The 19528-nt window shown below is 42.7% G+C and overlaps 1 protein-coding gene and 1 pseudogene across 3 annotated transcripts in view; one reads left to right on the top strand and one right to left on the bottom strand.

Moving 5' to 3' along the window:
* The first annotated feature begins 5073 nt into the window (after positions 1 to 5073).
* The window catches only part of LOC118830525, a 70317-nt gene continuing 55862 nt past the window's right edge, over positions 5074 to 19528 (top strand). The window contains exons 1-2 of one of the 3 annotated variants that reach the window (XM_036737375.1): positions 5074 to 5701; positions 18985 to 19098. In XM_036737375.1, coding sequence (XP_036593270.1) covers positions 18990 to 19098 — 109 coding nt within the window. In that variant the 5' untranslated portion in view covers positions 5074 to 5701; positions 18985 to 18989. Of the gene's footprint in view, positions 5702 to 18984; positions 19099 to 19439; positions 19473 to 19528 lie in introns of those variants that run through there. The other 2 variants (XM_036737377.1, XM_036737376.1) reach the window with 2 other exon arrangements.
* LOC118830526 lies at positions 15508 to 16805 on the bottom strand (annotated as a pseudogene).

The raw sequence follows: 19528 nt of genomic DNA, 5'->3' as shown, positions 1-19528 counted from the left end.
TTTAATTTTCGTTCTGTAACTGTCATTGACATAACTATATTTCTTGCACTCTAGATATTTCTAATTGTGTATATATGTATATGGAATATATATATATAATATATTTACATACACATATATATACATAAAACCATATTACTTTGAATTTGTTTACATATTGCCTTAAATAATCCTCTAGTTTTGTGTAGGTGTATCTTGTCTTGACAAGTAGGTTATAAACTACTTGAGGGCAGACAGCTTATCTTCCACTTCTTTATTTCTTTTGTATTCTCCACAGCCCCTAAAATAGTGTTTAGCATGCAACTGTCAAGTAACAAATTCTTATTTTGTGAATAAAAAAATCAACTAGCAAGCATTTATTAGGTGTCTACTATGTGCCAAGCACTGTGCTAGACACCGAAGATTCAAAGATAAAAATGAAACATCCCCTGCTTTCAAAGGGTTTACGTTCTATCAGATAAAGGAATTGGTGTAAAATATTTAGTTACTGAGCCCTGCTAGCCCAGGGATTCTGCAGGAAGTAGAACTAAAGACAAGTTCATTCATTCATTCATTCATTTGATAAGTATTTATTAAGCCCCTACTATGTATAAGGCACTGTGCTAGGCACTGGGGACACAAAAACAAAACATGTAGTTTTCCTCAAGGAGGGCATTAAAAATGCATTTTCTGAAATATGTATATTTTATAAAATATATTAATAGAAACAGATTTTATATAAACGCGTAGTGATATATTTTAGCAAAATCTACATATCCGAAAAAATATACTAATAAGCCATTTTTACAGCTACTAATTTTTTTAAATCCCAGAAACTATTTTCTGCTATGCTTTTTAGATAATTTCATTTTCAAAAAATAGATCGATTTCATATTAGTCCAATCATTTACTTTAAGTTAACTATATTATCATAAATTAGGTCCATTTGTCCCCAAATTTTGGAAATTAGTATCTTAGACTATTTTTATACAAAAGTCTTAAGCAATCTAATTCACCAAAGGAGGACATTAGGCGACAGAATTCTAAGAGAACTAAGGAAAGTTAGATTCATCTTTGGAACTGTACAAACTACCCATTTGGCCATGTATCATCCAAATGAAGTATAGTCAATCTTTAACATTCCCGTTAAAGTTTCCAGAATTCAAGCATTCACGTGATTTTATTAGTAACCTCATTTTCACTTTCGCATTGGCAACCTTGCACATTGCCAGCAGGCTATCTATGCACACTAGAGAAAAAAATTAAAGGCATGATGTGCTTGTTGCTCAGTGGAGAGCAGTGGAGCAGTACAACCCGCCCTGCCACATCTGGCCCAAGGAGAGTTGCCCAGGCCAGGCCTAGATGACGCAGGTGGGAGTTCTGAGCTTGGACAGGGACTGAGCACTCACCTCTAGACATGTGCTTTTCATAGGGGAACAATTCAACTGTGGGACCGAAAGAGTGATTAGAGATAGCAGGTCTTTTCCCCTTCCCTTTTTCACCTGGACATGACTTCTGACATCATTACCACTGCCCCTCTCCATACCATCCAGAGCTGACTTTCCTCTACCCTGCATTTCATGGATTATTTCATGGTTATTGTATTAGGAAAAGTGCATATTACCAGAATTAATGTTTTATTATAAAGAATTGTATGGAGAAAAGTGTATTTTCAACACTCTCTAACAAAAGATTACAGTTTTTGGTGGTTCTGGGAACCTAACACCCTATTTCCCATGGGTTCTACATATCAACATTTGCATTTTTTTTTACTTTATGCCCTGTTTTCTAGGAACATTACCCGCATGGAAGTTGAAGATTGATTGTACTTACGATATTCATTTTTCCCTCAGACTTGGGAGTATAGATGACTGAAAGATTCGTGGGTCTTCAGCGCCACCTAATGCTACATAGAGGAACAAGAGAAGGGGGAGAAAAAAGTCTTATTTTTACCTAGTGTTTGAATTAGGCATATAAAACTTAATTAACATTTCCATAATAGAATTCATTACCTTTATTTTTTTTTTAAATTTTGACATTGACAAAATTATTTCAACATACAAAAATCAAGAGAGGCCCATATGTGATTCTGTGAATGTCTAATTGGTGTTTCTTGTGTATATTACATTTAACATGGCAGTTAAAAAAAACTGTCCTGCTTGTCTGTCCCCTTCTGAACCTCCTTCCATGGGTTCCTCTTGGATTCAATTATCATCTCTTCGCAGATGATTAACTATACCGACCTAACCTTTCTCCTGACCTCCAGTCTCACATTTTAGCACTTAATAAATGCTTGTTGACTTGATGTAACTTTTTTTTTTGAATGCTATCGGATTTGGCAATTAAGAAACCACTGGTAACTCTGGAGAGAGCAGTTTCAGTTGAATTTACGTAGCCTCCGGGAGAAAACAGAGGCAATAAAATGGGTGGGCATTGAAGGCAAGGAACATCTTGGGATCTTTGAAAGAACACTCTTTTGCAATGTAGCACAGTCTACTCTCCTCCAATTCAATTCTGGGCCCAGATCATCATCCATCTCCAGTGCCTATCCAAGACACTGATGGGCTACCTCACTCAATCGGTTTTCCATCAACTGCATACCATAAATCCAGAACTATAAAAGACACTAAACGTCATCTAGTGCAGTCCCTTCATTTTATAAATGAGGAACCTGAGGTCTAAAGTCATGAAGTCACTTGGCCAAGGTCACACAGGTAGTAAGTAGCACAGCAAAAATTTGAACCCAGGTTCGCTGGTTACAAATTCAGTACAGTTTTCAAAGTACTCTGCTGTCTCCCTGTCTAGGTAAAGTCTTCATCCATTTGTTGTTGGGTTTTTTTTTCTATGTGGACTACATACTCTCTTTTGCACGATCATGGAATTTTGAAGAATCTCTAGAATATTTCAGGGATCAAACGAGCAGTACAATAACTTCAAACAACAGCTGGAAGAACTCATCCTATGTAAAGAATTCCTCTTCCATTTGTACTTGGTGCTCACCGTAACAGTGGTAAATACCTTTGCAAACCACATCTCCATAACTGATGTCAGAGTATTGTTAAACAAAACTATCGTTCTGGTGGTTATATATCAAGGAATCTTGTAGGATCTTAACATATGCATGGGGTCAATGTCATCGGAACAGAGCTTCTATGGTTGTCTTTTGCTGTCCTTGATCAAATACTTCTCCCATAATCAAAAAATAAACAAACACAAAAGAATGTTGTCACCTCTACATATTTTATTGTGAATATACGGTGTATCTATGAGCTTACAAGATGCATTATTTCATTTTGTAGTTATTCAAAATATATTGTGTTTACCAACTGGCCGGCAACCTGATGCTTACTTAGCACTTCATCTAAGAAGCTACATTGTTTGTATCTTATTTTGATTTTCGTAATTCTAAACATATTCCTAGGTGACCTTTCGAGCAAGTGAGGCCTAGATTTAAGTTACGCCTCTGACATATAACTGTGTGACTATAGGCAAGCAAGTTACTTAACCTCCCAGTGCCCCACAAGACTTTCTTCACCTATAGAGTTGGTGATCTATCTCCACGTGTCTAAATCCCAAATTCCCAACAGGGTCCTCATGGAGTTTCCTACAGGCCCTGGTTTTTAAACACCCCTCCCCCTATGCATTTCCACTGGCTATCTCCCATGCTCCTAATTTTCTCCATCCTTATCTCTTCCTCATGCTTCTTTCCAGACTCAATTAAAATCCCACCTTCTCAAATCTCCCTTTGTCCAAGTGTCTTCCTTCCACTATTATCCCAATATATTCTGTCAGTAGCTTCTTTCTACATACTGGTTTACATAGTCTCCCACATAAGACAGGAATTGAAAGCAGATATTTTCTATTGCTTTTTTTTTTTCTTTTTTTGCATCCCCAGCACTTAGCACACTTGGCCTGGCACATAGGAGGCACTTAACAAACATTTGTGCGCTTGACTGAACTCTAAGGTCTATGAGGGTGGGCTACTGTGGCCTCCCAGTAGCTCTGTGACCCTGGGTAAGTCACCTAACCCCTGACATGGCAAACCACTCCCGGATCTTTGCCAAGAATACCCCAAACAGCCTGGAGATTCGGACTGAAATGGCTAAACTACAAGCAGCTAACAAGCTTCCCAAGCACATAGTTGACACTTGATGTTTACCAAACAGAATAGCTAATTAGCTGCCCGGGGGCCTCAAGACCCAAGGTTGTGTGACCAGGCCTGAGGCCTCCCCGCAGAAGTGGAAGAGCAGCCCAAAGCTCTAGAGTTTAGATGAAGTGCTAAGTAAGCATCAGGTTGCCGGCCAGTTGGTAAACACAATATATTTTGAATAACTACAAAATGAAATAATGCATCTTGTAAGCTCATAGATACACCGTATATTCACAATAAAACATGCAGATGTGACAACATTCTTTTGTGTTTGCTTATTTTTTGATTATGGGAGAAGTATTTGATCAAGGACAGCAAAAGACAACCATAGAAGCTCTGTTCCGGTGACATTGACCCCATGCATATGTTAAGATCCTACAAGATTCCTTGATGTATAACCACCAGAACGATAGTTTTGTTTAACAATACTCTGACATCAGTTATGGAGATGTGGTTTGCAAAGAGCAAGGCGTGACTCCCGCGGCCACGAGGGAAAATAAGGCCCCGCCCTTGGTCACGTGACCCAGGCATTGCTCTACACACACACACACACACACACACACACACACACACACCCCCCCCCCCACGTGCGTCAGTACCGCACAGTAATCTGTGCCCACCGCCCAGGCCACTCCCGCACTCCAGTGCCCGTCCCGTCCCCTCCCCTGTTGGCTGGGATTGCCAGTCTAAATCAACAGGCTATTTTCCATCCTACAGTGACGACTTCGCGGAGGGCCCGGGAACTCGAAGGGAAGGAAGAAGACCTCCCTCCCCAAATGCAAAATGGCCGCCCAGGCGACGAAGAGGACGGCTGCTTCTGCGCCCACCCTTGCCCGCCTTTGCCAGGATCCAAAATGGCCGCAGAGAGCGTCTACGTACGGCGAGAGGGTGGAGTCCCGTGCGCGCGCCCAAGGCCCGGTAGGGCCACGCCCCCTGCCGGAAGTGACGGTTGATAGCGGAAGGACGCGGGTGCCGCGGGAATTGAAAGTTGCGCAGTGTGGTGGTTTAAGTACCTCGCAAGTGCCGGAGGTGCGGGAAGGTGCTGGCCCGGGTAGAGAAGAAAGAAAAGGCAGAGGCGGGCAGGGGTCGCCCCCTCAGACCAGCAGGCACAGTGCCGGCCGGGCGAGGCCGGGAGCCTCCATCCGGCGGCGGTCTGAGGAGCTGGGTGAAGGGGGTGAGGAAAGCGCTGTGACTCGGCGGACGCGGGCGGGAGCTGGGGGCGCGGGAGGAAGCTTTGAAACCTTGGCTCCTCCCCCGCCCTCGCATCTTGGCCTGATCCCCACTTCGGACCTCCGCTGCGCTTTCTCGTCTACCTTTAGAGACCCCGCTAAGGTGGCCCGCCCTTGCTGGCCCGCCTCTTCCCCCTCCACCCCCGCGTCCTCAAACGCTTTAGTCTGGACTTGCAGAAATAGACGTAGAAGTGATTTCAAGGGAGAGAAGAGGCTTGTAAGCTCCCGAGCTGTGCTTTAAATTTAAAGGACGTAGTAGACGCTTGAGGACAAGCTAAGGACTTGACTGGGGGAGCTAAGGAGAGAGGATTCCATCCATAGGAAGCTCCCCGTGCAAAAGCAGGTAAGGAGGAGATGGAATGTTGTGTTGGGGGAGCATGGTGGTTCAGTTTAACTGGAAGGGAAAATTCATATATTAGTCAATTGTTGATCACCTGATATATGGCAGGTACCGTGATAGATCCTGGGGAAGGAAGCAGGCAAGCGTTTCTTTATTAAGCTTCTACCTTATGCCACACCCTGAGCTAAGTACTTTGCAAATAAATAGGCAGCTAGATGAAGGTAGATCGAGCCCCAGCCAGGAATCAGGAGCTCCTCAGTTAAATTTCAGGTGTAGACACTTTGTAGCTGTGTGGCTCTGGGCCAGCCACTTCTTTGCTAAGTGTGGATAATAACCACACCTCCCAGGGTTGTTGTAAGGATCCGGTGTACAGTGCTGAGCACCTGTCTAGCTAGCTGTCATTATTCCATCTCTACAACCCTGGGAGCTAGGCAGTGGTGGGATTCAAAATAAATTAACAACCGGCTCTCTGCCCTGAGGACTGTTCAGTGGATGTTGGTGAATGCCTATGAGAGTATGCCTAGTCCGTGTTTGCTTGTGAATGTGTTATAAGTCTTTAAGTGAACATATGTGAATGTATGTGAGTCTGTGACTGTGTGGATGTGTATTTGTAAGTGTGAATGAATGTATATAAGTGTGTGAATGAATGTGTTTGTGATAAGGCACTGGACCAGCTCAGAAAGATGGTCTTCTGTTGGGTTGTATACATGGGGTTGTTGTACCCCTGGACCCGCAGCCTGACTTCTCCCAGGTGTTAGCAAACACCGTCTGGAGACCTGGAGACATCAGGACTAAGGTGAGCTCAGGGCCAGGGAAAAAGTTGGAGTTTCTTTTGAACAGTTTTAGTTATGCTAAAAGGCCAAATCTGAGGCACCAAGGACAATTGGACTTTTTTAGCACATCACCCCTCTCCTCCTGCCCCCCCATGGAACACTCCTTCTGAGCCCTTGGCATCCTTGATTTCCATGATACAAGAGTCCCTCAATCATCAGGATCAGGTGGGAGCAGCTCTGGTCAGGGCTCAGGCCCAGAGAGAAAGAGGCAGGCTGATTACAAGAAGGGGAGAGGATGCTGGTGGAGGGAGCTTGTTGGTAAGGGTCGGGCCAGGTGTGTAAGGGCCAGAGGGTGACAGTGCTGGGATGGGCGGCTTCCACTGTCAGCTCCTTCTGCCTCTTTGGCAAGGTAGTAGGAGTGGTAAGCAGGCAGGAGGAAACCCAAAGTAACTGCTTGCCTTTTCTCACCTTTACAGTAAGAGACAAGAGACACAGTCCCAGCCCTCTAGCTTTGCTGCCGGCCCCTGGGCAGCCTGGCTACTGCATTCCCGCTTTCCCCATCCGGCACCCCATTCCTGGGCTGGGACACAGCACCACCTTTTGGGGGGGTGGGGCGCGGTGATGGGAAATGTATATATATATGTGATTTCCACAGACAGCCACCCACCTTAGAGAGAACCCTGATTACAAGTGCCATTTTAACAACCGGTTGGCCAAATTCAACATAAAATTAGGTATGGGTTCTACAGAACCAGTGTGAACAGGCTGAATCCCACCACTGGAGCTAGGGGATATTATTATCCCCATTTTAGAAGAATGGAGTTATCTCACAACAACCCTGGGAACTGGTTCTGTCTGAGGTAGACCTAAGGTAAGAGTTAATTAAATAGCTGATGAATGCCTGAGGCTGGATTTGAAGTCAGGTCTTCCTGACTGCAAGCCAGGCCTGCTATCCACTCTGCCACCAACTTCCCTTCCCCTGCCTGGGAAATACAAAGACAAGATGAGGGGCAATAGTGTGAAATAAGATGAGAAATGTGGTTGGGAGTGAGATTGTAGAAGGCTTTAAATGCTAGGCTGAGGATTTCATCCAGGAAGCGTTAGGAATCCATGAAAATTTGAGTAGTCAGATCTGTATTTTAGAAAAGATAGCAGTTTGGCAGCTACAAAGAAGATGAATTGGAAGAGGAAGTGGGGAGACCAGTTAGCTATTGCAGTGGTCCAGATAAGAAATAGTGAGGGCCTGAATTAGTAGAAACCGGGATAGGTTCAAGAGATGTTGCGTAAGGTAGAATTAACAATACATGACAACCGATTGAATATGGCAAAGGGAGAGTGAAGGAAGATTAGAGAATCTAAGGTTGTGAATCTAGGTGACTGGAAGAATGGTGGTGCCCTCAACAGAATTACAAAAATTTGAGTTAGAGGGATGGATTTGAACAGAAATATGGGTGTTGTTTTGGACGTGTTATATTTTACATACCTTGGAGGTGTTGGTTCTGCAGTTGGCCATGTTGGTCTAATTAGAACTGTATATATAGATTTGGGAGTCATCAGCATAGAAATGATGAAGCCATTAGAACTGGTGAATGATAACCAAAGGAAAGAGTAGAAGGAGAAGGGAAAAGATCTGGTCCAGGGCAACCATGATTTATGTACACTTAAGAGAGCAAAGTAAATCAAGAAGAATTGTCAGAAAGGTAGGATGAGAACCTATCATAGAGCATTGCCAAGTGTAATATCAATGAAGTTGGGACTTTTTTACTGTTTTAGAATGATAGATTGATTAAGTGTCTTTGAACCTTACTAGATGCAAAGCCCCAGGTCCAAACCCCTATCTACTAGGTGCTAAGCCTATGTTGGCGTGAAACCCTCAGGGTCCTAAGGGGAGTTGCTAAAACCAGAGACAATAGTAGGAGCCTAAGTTCTGGTTGCTCAGATGATGTTTGATGATGACTAAAGAGTGTACGAAAAGAGAGAACAGAGCTATTTGCTTAGGGCTCTGAGCCAAAAGAGGAGTGGCTTGTGACTCTGGGCCAGCACTTGTTATGAGCTCCCCAGCTCCTGAACTCCGATGTTGGTTTCTTAGTAGCTATGGATTATATTTGGTCTGTTTATAATGTATCTTTGTAATTTGTATTTGCTCTGAAGTTCAGGGTGCTGGCTTTTTCCCCTGAACTGAGTGAATGATATTTGTATTTTGGATTGAAATAAGATTGTTAACGTTGCTTTCCTTAGTAAAGCGAAATAACCTATGCTGGCAGCATTCTTGTTGTTGAGCTTGTGTTGGTCTTTCACCCCCACAGCAGCTGCTAGCCGAATTGTTGCAACAAATGGCATAGTCATGGCAGGATCTGCAGATTAAAAGGAAAGTATGGCATTTTGGGGTGCTGGGGTGGTTGAATGTTTACCAGTTTTTGGATTGCTCTTTGTACTTGGGGTGGCTATGGTTCTGTGGAGCCCCAGGAGCAACAAAGGCCTGAAGGAAAACAGGCTGGTGGAAGTGATGGGAGTGTTTTCCCTGGGGGCCCAGAGTAGGGGCCCTGGAAGATAATCCCTCCTTCCATCTACCTGTGGTACTAGCATTCCGGAGAAGACAGGCCAGAGCAAAGGCTGTGGGAGAAAAGGCCCAGGCTTGGGGGAGAGTTAGATGGCCAGAGTGAGGGCTTGAGCTGATAAGCCTGGCTCCAGAGGACTGTGCTGAAAGAGTGAATGCCTTGAGATTCTATTGTATGACAAGTTTTGAAACAGGAGTGGAGAATGACCGACCTTCCTGCAGAACCGACAGGAGTGGGAATGGCTGGTGAGGAGAGAAGAAGCAGAAGACGGTGGCAAGGAAAACTGCCTGCGTGCGAAGTTTGGAAAGGTGAGCGTTACCTGCATCAGGATTCCAGCAGAAGCCAAGAGGGGCCAGCTGGAGCTGGAGGACCAGGAACCCAGGAGCTTGGAGTTCAGCCCTGGGACAAGATGGAACCTTTGCAGCAAGGAGCTAAGTGTGCCTTTTTGCTGCCTCCCCCTGGGGATGTTTGGAACCCAGGACGGAGGGGTGGATTTGTTTATGGTGTGGTGGAGAAAGGGCCTTGGACCCCCAGGGACCCACCCAGCTGCCCCTCAGGACTTGGAAGCAGGGACTGGAACAGCATGAAGAGGACAGGAACCCAACCCCCCCCCCCCCCCCAAACGAATTTTGTTTGGACTTTTTCTGTCAGTTGGGACTTTCGGTACCAAGAGGAAACCGGCAACCTGGGGAGAAGGACCCACCCTGAAGAAGTACTTTACCTGGACACTCTGTATTAACTAAAGAGGTTAACTTGCTTTGACTTAGGGTAGACATTTGAATTGTAAACAAGTATTTTGGGAATGATTGATTAAAGAGGTTAACTTGCTGGGACCTGGGAGTGGATCATGTTTGTATTGTAAACAAGTATTTGGGAATGACACCTAGTGATGTGTTTTGTTGTGCATGATGTTTCAGTTTCTTACTTGATTGGATCACAATATATAATGGTTCTATTTGTTCCAGGATCCATGGCCATTTAATTTAGGTTTTTGTTAGGCCGTGGATCTTGGAAGGGGTGGAGTGTAATATCAGTTAAGTTGGGACTTTTTTTACTGTTTTAGAATGACTAGGTGCAAAGCCCCAGGCCCAAACTCCTATCTACTAGGTGCTAAGCCTACGTGGGCATGAAGCCTTTAGGGCCCTAAAGGGAGTGGCTAAGACCAGAGGCAATAGTAGGAGCCTAAGTTCTAGTCGCTCAGATGACTTTTGATGACAGCTAAAGAGTGTATAAAAAGAGAGGACAGAGCTATTCGCAGGGGCTCTCACTTACTGGAAGAGTGTGGGACTCTGGGCAGCTGCTGTAAGAGCCTCCCGGCTCATCAACCCGGATGGTTTCTTGGTAACTATGAATTGTATTTGGTCTGTTTGTAATGTATCTTTGTAATTTGTTTGTATTTGCTCTGAAGCTCAGGATGCTGGCTTTTTACCCTGAACTAAGTGAATGGTATTTGTGTTTTGGATTGAAATAAGATTGTTAACCCCTTAACATTGCTTTCCTTAGTAAAGCAGATCAAAAGAACCTGTGCTGGCAGTGTTCCTGTTGTTGGGCTTGTGTTGGTCTTTCACCCCCAAAGCAGCTGCTAGCTGAATTGTTGCAAAACCAAGGAAAGTAGGATTTACAGAAAGAGGGGATAGTTGAACCTATCAAAAGCTGCAGAGAGGTTAAATTATTGAATAAAGTCTGGGGGGAAAGCCATTGGATTTAAGAATTAAGAGATTGTTGGTAACCTAGGAGTTTATCAAGTGATAGAATTAAAAGCTGGTGGAGCAGTGGATAGAGCTCTGGGCCTGCAGAGACTGATCTTTGTGAGTTCAAATCTGACAGACACAAGCTGTTTGACCCTAGGAAAATCACTTAACCCTGTTTGCCTCAGTTTGCTCATCTGTAAAATGAGCTAGAGAAAAAAATAGCCAAACACTCCAATATCTTTGCCAAGAAAACCCCAAATGGGGTCACCAAGAGTCTAAAAGGCAATTAAACAACAGCAGGATTAAAAGTTAAATTGCAAAGGTTTGAGAAGTGAATGGCAGGTGAGAAAATGAAAATAACATGTATAAGTGATCCCTTCGGGGAATTTGGTTGTGATATGGAGAAAAAGGTATAAGATGACATATCCCATGTGTTGATTTGCTTTTGCTTTGACTAATTTGTTACAAGGAGAGAGGTGGGTTAGTGAGGAGTGATAAAGATTAAAAAATAAAAAGAAGCATCAGTGAAATGTTAAAAAATAAACAGAAGAAAAAAAGTTCAGAAGGGGACACAAACAGGGCAATTTTGTTATTACTTTGTTTAATATACTTAAAAATACAAATTCATAGGTTTGTATACAACTCTTGTGCTTTGTGTATGCAATTGACTGTTTGTTAAATGTATGATAATTTTAAAAAATTTAACAAAGCATATAATAAGTTATAGCTTGAGGCAATGGCAGAGTCAACTGAAGGGTTTTTTTAAAAGATAAAAGGAGACCTGGACATTTCTATAAGCAGTGGAGAAGCCAGTGAAGGAGAGGAGATTGAAACTGAGAGTTTGATTGATATGGCACTGAATAAGTAAATTAATTTAGTTAGTATTTTCATTTTCATTACATTGGCTTAGCACCTTTCATTACATTGACTTAACATGAGCAGTTAATATTTCTCCAATTATTTGGATCTGTCTGTTTCTGAAAACAAGTGTTTTATAGCTGTATTTAAATACTTCTTGGTGGGCAGACTCCCAAATATTTTGTACATTCTGCAATTAATTTTAAATGTAATTTCTCTTTCTAGCTCTTCCCAGTCAGGTTAATTAATATTATACAGAAGTGCTGATGGTTTATATGTGTTTATTTTATATTCTTCAAGTTTACTGAAGTTATTGATTGTTTCAAATAATTTTTAGTTGATGGTAGGCTAAGAATGCTATGTGGTTATATTATGAAAGCAGAATTTATGATTTCAAAAAGAATCATATATATGTCTGGATGGTTCAGAACCACAGGATATAAGGAATTCTTTAAGTAGAAGGCAGAAGAATTAAAGTATTTATTCAAGCTCCAAAGTAGCAGACCAGTGTCCCCATTTTGATATCCTGGTCAAAAGCTTCCAGGCCCAATAAGTTCGCCTCTCAAGAGTAACAGGAGGTTACAGAAAAACATGATGGCATCAAACCAAATCATATTCATGCTTCCCCACTCCGGTAAGAAGATTACCCACTGGCCTCAAGCCCTTGCTCAGCACTCTCTGGTCCACACGCGAGTCAGCACTGCTACCAGCAGCTCCTGCTTCTTTAGTTCCTTTGGCTTCGGCTTCGGCTTAGTCTTCAGCTTAGGCTGTAGCTGTCGCTGGCTCCACCAAGTCTCAATCTCCAAGCTGTGTTCTCTCCTCATCAAACATCATCTGAATGACCAGAACTTAGGCTCCTATGATTGGCTCTTGAGTTAGCCCCTCCCCTTAGGACCCCCGGAGGTTCACATCCACATAGGTTAGGTTAACACCTAATAGGGGTTAGAGCCTAGGGCTTAGCACTTAGTAAGACTCAATGAAATACACTGAATTACTCAAAGGAAACAAAAGCCAAACTCTTCAAGGGCACTTGGTTAAACTAAGTGCTAAGAGCCCATTTTGCTTACCAACACAGTGGTCTGCAAAAAAGTGATAGTTTTGTTTCTTCTTTACCTCTGCTTATTCTTTCACTTTCTTTTTCTTATCTTGGTGTTTACCTAGCATTTCTAGTTCTTCTGTGTCAAAAGTGGTGAGAATGAACATCCTCAGTACACTCTGCCTCTTACCAGAAAGGATTCTAGTTTATCCTCATAATATATGATGCCAGTTCTTGGTTTTAGATGTAAATTTGATCTTACCTAAAAGGCTAAGTGTTTTTAACCAAAAAGAACATTTTTTCTCATAATCTTCTTCTGCAACTATTAATATTATCATTATGTTTGTTATTTTGTGATTTATACAGTTAAAACATTAATAGTTACATTTGTCGTTTTCCTAATATTGAACCAACTCTATAAATATAATAATATTGTTTTTGTAGTATTGTGGCCTCTACTAATTTTTTATTTAACATTTTTACGTCAATGTTCATTAGGGATATTCGTCGATAGTTTTATTTTTCTACTTTGACTCTCCCTGGTTTAGGTATCAAGACCATATTTGTGCCCTACTCCCCCAACTCCCAGTCTTACTCTAGATACCCTGTTCCTTCCATTTTGCCCTCTGGGGAATGCCTGTTCTATAATGAGCAAAGTTCCTTTGATCTTAAACTTCTTTCTTTCTCACTCCCTTCCATCTTCTGGCCTTCAGTGAGACCTGGCTCACCTCCTGGTGGCACTACCTCCCTTGCCACCTTTTTCAGTAATGGCTACTTTTTTTCCCCTCATACCCCTCAATTCATTTGTCACAATTGGGGAGTCAGACTGCTCCTTACTCCCTAATGCCTCTTCCATCTTGGACTTTACTTCTACTGTCATCACTCAGTAGATTTCTCCTTTGAGGTTCATGCTATCCCGATTCATCACCTAATCCAAATCCTTGCAGCTGTTATATTCTCCTTCTTTCTTCAATGAATTTAATGCCTGGCTCAGTCTTTCCTCCTCATCTCCCATCCTCATACTAGGAGATTTCAACATACATACTTAAGCTTCCTCAAATGTACTAATTTCCCAGTTCCTCAATATATTCAATTCTCATGACCTTTTCTTCCACTCCAAGTTAGTGACATGTAGAGATGGTCCTGTCCTTGAACTTGCCATCACCGTAAGTGTTCCACTTCAGTGTTCACAAACTCCAGAATTCTTTTATCTAATCATAATTTTTCATTATTCTGTCTTTTCCTTTGTCTTATGATGGCCAGCCCTGCTCTTCATATTGACTATGATCTCCATTTCTTCCTCCCTTCAGTTCTTTCCTAGGTTTCTGTATTATATCAAAGGCATCATCATGCTTCTAGTCACCCAGTTTTCCACCTTCGGTGTCATCCTTGATTCTTCACCCTCATTTACTCCACATATCCAGTCAGTTGCCAAATCTTGTTATTTCTGTCTCTACAACATCTCTTGCATGTCCCCTTCTCTCCATACAAGAGACTTTTAACTGTCCCTTCTGCTGATAGTCACTCTGTCCACGGTTACCTTTGTGTCTCTATCTGTGCATGATGTCTTCTCCAACAATGTAATTTCCTTCAGGAGAGGGACTGTTTTGTTTTTCTTTGTATTCCCAGCACCTAGCATATAGTAGGTGCTTAATAAATGCTTGTTGATTAATCTAGCATCAAAGGTCCTTGGTTCAAATCTACCACTTACCTTTACCATTTTAATCTTAGGTAAGTCACTTCCTTTCTTTGTGTCTTAATTTCTTCCTTTGTGAATGAGGGTAGTGGCCATCTGAGGATGGGGAACAGGGAGGAGTATAAGGCTATAATCAACAAGAATTAGTATCTAGTCACATGGGAAATGAAGAACTGGTAAGAATTGAAAATAATTCCAAGTTTGCAAACCTAGGTGACTGGAAGGATGTGGGTAACCTCAACAGAAATAGCAAAAGTTGGAAGAAAAGATAGTGAGGGTTTGGGGGTTTGGTTGTTTGGATACCTGAGTTTGAGGTACCAGAAGGGACATGCAAATGTAAATGTCCTCCAGTCAAGGCAGAAGAGAAATGGGGCTTGAATATCTAGATATGAGATCCCTGCATTATAGAGATGATAACTGACCCCACAGCAACTGATAAGGCCACCCAGAAAAAAGGAAAAGGGCCTAGGGCACAGAGACTTGGGGTTGAGTACCTATGGTTAAAGGAAGGGATTTAAAATCCTCTGACTTTTAAAGCCCTTCATTACCTGGTCCCTTGCTACCTTACCAGTCCAGTCTTCTTATGTCTTACTCCTTTCCATATACTCTTATGATCAGGTAATAATGGCTTCCTCACTATTCCCTACAAACAACACTCTGTCTCCTGAGGTCATTTTCACTGGCTGTTCCCAGTGCTTGGGATTCACTCCCTCCTCTTTGCTGTCTCCTTGCTTTCTTCAGTTCCCAGTTAAAATCTCACTTTCAAGAAACCTTTCCCAATTCCCTTTAATGCTGCTGCCTGTCTTCTGTGATTATCTCTGATTTATCCTCTCTGTGTATCTCCTTGTACATAGTGATTTGCATGTTGTCACCCCATTTCGACCTTTTTTTTTTTTTTTTGAGATAAATACACAGCATTTTTTTTGTGTTCCCATCCAGCATCCACCTGCCTCAGCTGCTAACTTCTTCCGCCATGCCACAGAATGTAACTGTACTTGAACAGGACCTGGGGAAGTTCTGTCAGGCACTTAGGCCACTATAATTCAAGTCTAGCCAGGGAAATCATAGCACTGCAGTTTTATCCTGTAGGTGCCCCCAAGTCACACAGTCTTAAGAGCCATGAAAAAAATCAGAACAGTTCAGGTGTCATCCCCCCCCCCACCAAAATGGGGAAAGTAGCAGTCTTTTTCAAGAACCTCAGTCCATATTCACAGAGGGCCCTTCCACATCTTGGGCAGTAGTGCTGAGCAGCTCCCTCCAGATTTCGGGGAAGAGCTGTGGGTGGGGCTGCAGGTAAAGAAGCTCTAGCAAGGACTCCTTCTGTCCTGTGGTCAGGTCAGCTTTATAGTGTTGAGCCAGGGTCAGCAGGCTCTGGTGCCAAAGAACAGGCAGCTTTTGCTGCTCAGTCTGGAAGGTCAGGAAGTGGAAGACCAAGGCATCCAGTACCCAGAAGGGCAATGCATACTTCTTGTCCAGCAGCAGCTGTAGGAAGATACCATTGGCTGCACTGTATTCCATCTCAGCAATTTTCAACTTGGCTGCACTTGAGTGCAGCATGGGGATGGAGCACTTAGTGATGATGCTGCCTACAACGATGGCCTCTCGAAGGGTACAGGTACCACATTCACACAGGGGTGTCAGGATCCCTTTGAACCATGCCCCAGTCTTGGAACAATGCTTTCTTGAGTGCCATGTAGAGGTGAAAGTTAAGGCGTTTGTATTCAGCAACGTCATCCTGTGCATGGGAGGAGCATCAAGTTGTAGAAGCACAGGGCCATCCTATCCTTGAGATTGGTGGCCTGGTACGTGACAGCTGCAGTCCAGCTCTCTGGCTCTGTGATATAGAGGATCTGCTCCCAATTGGAGAGAGAGAACAGGAATAATTTTAAAGGCCTTAGGAAGTTTGCTACTCCAGTACTTGAATAACACCTCTTTGACACCCTTGTAGACTTCAAGGACCCTGCGGGTCCAGCTGGAGCATAGGGGCAGCCTGACACCTCAGACATAACAGTTTCCACCACTGTCTGCTTTTCTGTCAGTTTCTCCATGATGATGTCTGCCAGTGTACGCCCGAGTCGGGGGTTCTGGTTCATGAACATCTTGATGGCACGCTCATCTTCAGGACTGACAACTACCTCCGCATCATACCCTGATCCCAGCATTTCTGCTGCCTTCTCCAAGGTTGGCCACTCCTCATCCTCATCTTCTCCATCTGATTCACCAACCTGGGCTCCTGGGCTGAGTTGCGTGGTGAACTGTCTTGGCACCATCCTGTCACCCAAACCATGTTCAGCTTCCAGCTGCTCTTGCGCCTGCTGCAGGATCTGCTGGGTCAGCCAGGGCCACGTGTACTCTTCTTCCTCCATCCTGCAGCCTTGGTCCCTCCATTTCTCCCAGCCTTCAAGCTGTACAGAGTTCCCTGCCAGGATCTGGTCTGCCAGCAGGGCATACTTTGTCTGCCCTCCGGCCTTATGGGAAGACTTGATGTTGGGCATGGTCTCCACTACCCCTTCCTCAAAAACACACATGGGAAACTGGCCAGACTGTGACCTTCTTGAGAGTAGGAATTGGGTTTTTTCTTTGTTATGCTTTTCTTTGGATTCTCAGTGCTTACTGAGCACAGCGGTTGGCACATAGTAGGCACTTAATAAATGATTGTTGGCTTGAGGGTCATGAATTGACGGGCAGAAGAAACAAAGACCATCAAGACTAATACGAGGAAAATGAGAAGAGACCATTTTACTTGTATATAAATGACTTCCAAATCTGTATCACTGCCCAGTCCCTCTTCAGAGAGCTGGTCCTGTTTCTAGTGCTTGGTAGATACTTAGAGCTCTACCTGGATGTTTTACTACCACTTACAGTCACTATGTCCAGAAGTGAATTCTACATCTTTGGCTCTTCTGTCAAGTCTAGTCCCCCTAACCTTCTCTATTTGTGCTGATGACACTTTGCTTTCTGGTCACCCTGGGCTTGAAAGGTCAAAATCATCTTTAACTCTTCCCTTCTTCCACCTTCAGATCAAGCAAATGCCAGATCCTGTCAATTCTGTCTTCATGTTATCCTTTACATCTTTCTCCTTTCTGTGAACACAGCCACTACCCTAACTTAAGCTCTGGTTGTTTTTTAAATAGATTCCCTTATGAGTCACTCTAATAGGTCAGTCTTCTATATAAAAATTTTCAGTAGTTCCCCATTGCCTACCAAATCAAGTAAAATCTGACCTTAGAACTTAATGTACCCTTCCAGCCTCTACTTCGGCTATTTTTTTCAAGTTCCAGTCAAACTGGGTTATTCTTTATTCTTCCTTTCTTCCCCCTCCTCCATTTTCTTCATCCTTATCCATTCCTTTGGCTTTATGTTGTCCCATCTTTAAATTGAACTCATTCATCCCCCCAACTACTCCCCCTTCCCCCCCAAAAAAAAAATCTCGAATGATTGATTGATATCCTTCCCTTTTCTCAAGGGCTAGTCCAAGTGCTTCACTAACTGGAAACCATTAAGGAGTATAGACTATATTTCTTCCTTTACACTTGACCAAACTGAACTGGTCCTTCTTTGGACATGTTCCACACTTTCCCACCTCTGTGCCTTTGTTCGTATTCTTCACAGTACTGAAATACCTACTTTTCTTTCTCTTCTAATCCGTCATCTCTACCTGTTAGTATTCTATTCGCCACCAGTGGAGACTTGCTTCCTTAATCAGAGCTCATAATATTATATATTCTTTCTACATATTTATATTTTAATTTGTGTTATAAAGCTATGTCCTCTCCCATATTGAACTTAACACAAGGTACTTAAGGACAGCAACCAAGTCTTATCTTTGAATGCCTCATACACTGCATTGTACATAGTAAGCACAAGTGATTTTCTGAATAGAGTTTGAAGCTGTCTTTGAGGACTGAACCTCAAAAGGTGAAAATGAAAATTTGGAATCATTTGTTTCCCCTTTCCCTAAAATATATATGAGAAAGCTGCTTATGAAGATTTTCACAGAAAAATAGTGGTTCTGAACAAGTAATATTTTAAAAGAGGCTTTGTTTTCAAAACTTAATTTATTGTTCTCCATTTGCCTTTCCATTGGCATTAATGACTAGTTTTATACCTGTCAATTAAAAAAATATGTTTAATCCTCTCCAAATGGTATCCTGTGTTAGGGGATGGTGGAAGATTCAAATATCAGTAAAACATAATCTCTGAGCCTTTCAAGCTTACAATCTAGAGAAGGAGGAGGGGTAGAGGGAAGGGTGTGTGTGTGTGTGTGTGTGTGTGTGAGAGTGAGACATACACAGATATATAAGGAAAACAGAATGAGACAGAAGGAAGAATGAGTACAGAGGGAAGATATGAACACAGACTATAGGAGATCCCAGTAAGGAAGGTGCATTTGGGTGGGAAGGTCAGGGCAGGTTTTCTGGAATAGGTGGCACTTGAGCTAGGCCTTGGAGAAATTAAACATACAGAAATGAAGGAAATGCTTTCCAGGCATTGTGCATGGTATGAGCAAAAGGCAGAAAGTTAGGAAAACATATGATGTGTACCAGAGACAATGAGTAGCCCTGTTTGAGACCCTAATGCCTTCTGTGTTGGTAGAGTTGTAGAGTTGTTCTTTGAGTCTCTATCCTTCCTTTTGATCCAAACCTTAATCAGATGTGCTTATTCTGGAATTAGATACCATGGGACCTGAAAAAGAAGCCAATGAAGAGAGTGTGATTTTGATTAGTGATGATGAAACAGACACTGAAACTGCCGTAGGGAATTCTGTTGTGGTGATTGACTCTTCTGGTATGTACTGTATTTTTAAAGTATTTTTTTCAAATTTAAATGTACACTGATAACATGCCACAAAACCAGCCTTTTCTCTTGTTTTCTTTTCCAGCCCCTTTCCCCATATCAGCTTATTCTAAACAGTGAGAAGTAGCATGATGAAGGGGAAAGAATATTGGCTATGGAATCAGAAGACCTGGGTTCAAATCTCAGCACTACTATTTAAACCCTGTGTGACCTTGGATAAATCATTTTGACAAATCTGGGCCTCAGCCTCTTCATCTGTAAAATGAGGGGGTTGGACAGATGACCCCTCAGATCTTTTCCAATTTTGAATTATGATCCTCAGTGTAGGCTTGTAATGAACATAAGGAGACCAATCAGTTACGAGGGTCTGTGTTTGGATACACTTGTGGACTTCATAAAACATGAAATTAATTAGTCTCCC

This window comes from Trichosurus vulpecula, chromosome 9 (genome assembly GCF_011100635.1).
Source record: "Trichosurus vulpecula isolate mTriVul1 chromosome 9, mTriVul1.pri, whole genome shotgun sequence".
Taxonomy (NCBI): domain Eukaryota; kingdom Metazoa; phylum Chordata; class Mammalia; order Diprotodontia; family Phalangeridae; genus Trichosurus; species Trichosurus vulpecula.
This window is presented reverse-complemented; position numbering and strand designations above follow the sequence as displayed.